Source organism: Numida meleagris, unplaced genomic scaffold (assembly GCF_002078875.1).
Source record: "Numida meleagris isolate 19003 breed g44 Domestic line unplaced genomic scaffold, NumMel1.0 unplaced_Scaffold462, whole genome shotgun sequence".
Classification (NCBI taxonomy): Eukaryota; Metazoa; Chordata; class Aves; order Galliformes; family Numididae; genus Numida; species Numida meleagris.
The window spans coordinates 2,837-4,107 of NW_018364678.1; the positions used below are offsets into that span (position 1 = coordinate 2,837).

Sequence of the window (1,271 nt, forward strand, 5' to 3'; positions counted from 1 at the left end):
CACCGGAAGTGACGCCACAGCTTCGCGCCGGAAGTGGCGCTCTAGCGTTGCGCCCCCGGTGCCGGCCTCACGATGTTCCCCATGGCGGCGGCGCGCCGGGCCTGCTGCAGTCGGTACAGCATCTCGCCCCGGTCCCGCCGCGCCTTCTCCTCGTAGCTCCGTCCCCGCAGCGTCACCGCGTCCCCGAACTCCTCCCGCAGCCGCCTCAGCGCCGTCCGCAGGGCTCCCTGGCACCGCTCCGCCGCCGCGCTCAGCCGATCCCGCGCCCGCGCCTCCCCGAGCCGGGCGGCCAAAGCCCGGGCCCCGCGGTGGAAGAAGCGGTTGGGGTCGGAGGCGCGGAGCTCCAGCCCTTCCAGCAGCGCCAGGAGCCGCTCTCGGCGCCGGATCAGGGCGGCCGCTTCGTCCCACAGCACCAACGCGGCCGCCAGCCGCCGCCGGGCCGTCGCCGGGCCGTATTTGGTGGCCATGGCCACTTGCTCGCGGACGGGGACGCGCAGCGCGGCCCAGAGGCGGTGCAGGCGGCGCTGCAGCTCCTCCGGTGTCGGTGTCGGTGTCGGTTTCGGTGTCACAGGCGGCGGCGGCGGCTCGGCTGTCACCCCTGGGTGCTCCCCCGGCGCCTCTTCGTCCCCGTCATCGCCGCCGCTGAGCTGGAAGATGGCGTGGAGGAAGTCGGAGCCGGTGGCCTCGAGGAACTGCCGGTATTCCTGCAGGAGGGCGACGGTCCGGGCCTGTCGCCGCGGGGTTGTGGCGGTGTTCCGAGCCTCCCATGGTTGTATTGTCGTGGTGTTGCGAGCCCCCCGTTGCCACCGTCGCGATGCGCCGCCGGTCAGCGCCCGGTCGGTGGCGGCCGGTTCCAACAGCGGCTCCGCGTCGAAGCACAAGCGCTGGGGGGGCAGCGCCGGCCCCAGGTGATCATAGAGCTCCCGGAGCGCCTCCACCTCGGCCTCTGTCACGGTGTTGGAGGACTGAGGGCTCTGCTGGAGCGCTGCCTTGGCTTCTGTCACGGTGTTGGAGGACTGAGGGCTCTGCTGGAGCGCTGCCTCAGCCTCTGTCGCGGTGTTGGAGGACTGAGGGCTCTGCTGGAGCACCGTCTTGGCTTCTGTCATGGTGTTGGAGGACTGAGGGCTCTGCTGGAGCACCGCCTTGGCCTCTGTCACGGTGTTGGCGGACTGAGGGCTCTGCTGGAGCGCTGCCTTGGCTTCTGTCACGGTGTTGGAGGACTGAGATCTCTTCTGGAGCACCTCCTTGGTCTCTGTTGCGGTGTTGGTGGA

General features: G+C 71.0%; 1 protein-coding gene across 1 annotated transcript; it reads right to left on the minus strand.

Moving 5' to 3' along the window:
- Positions 1-6: 6 nt before the first annotated feature.
- Positions 7-1,265, minus strand: LOC110391700 (coiled-coil domain-containing protein 87-like). Its single transcript, XM_021383656.1, has one exon. It carries the CDS (start codon positions 1,104-1,106, stop codon positions 42-44), a length of 1,065 nt encoding a protein of 354 aa, XP_021239331.1. The 5' UTR covers positions 1,107-1,265; the 3' UTR covers positions 7-41.
- Between the last annotated feature and the right edge of the window lie 6 nt (positions 1,266-1,271).

Bases quoted from the DNA above. Each gene is read 5' to 3' on its own strand.
- LOC110391700 (XM_021383656.1), bottom strand. From the start codon at position 1,106: ATGACAGAAGCCAAGACGGTGCTCCAGCAGAGCCCTCAGTCCTCCAAC.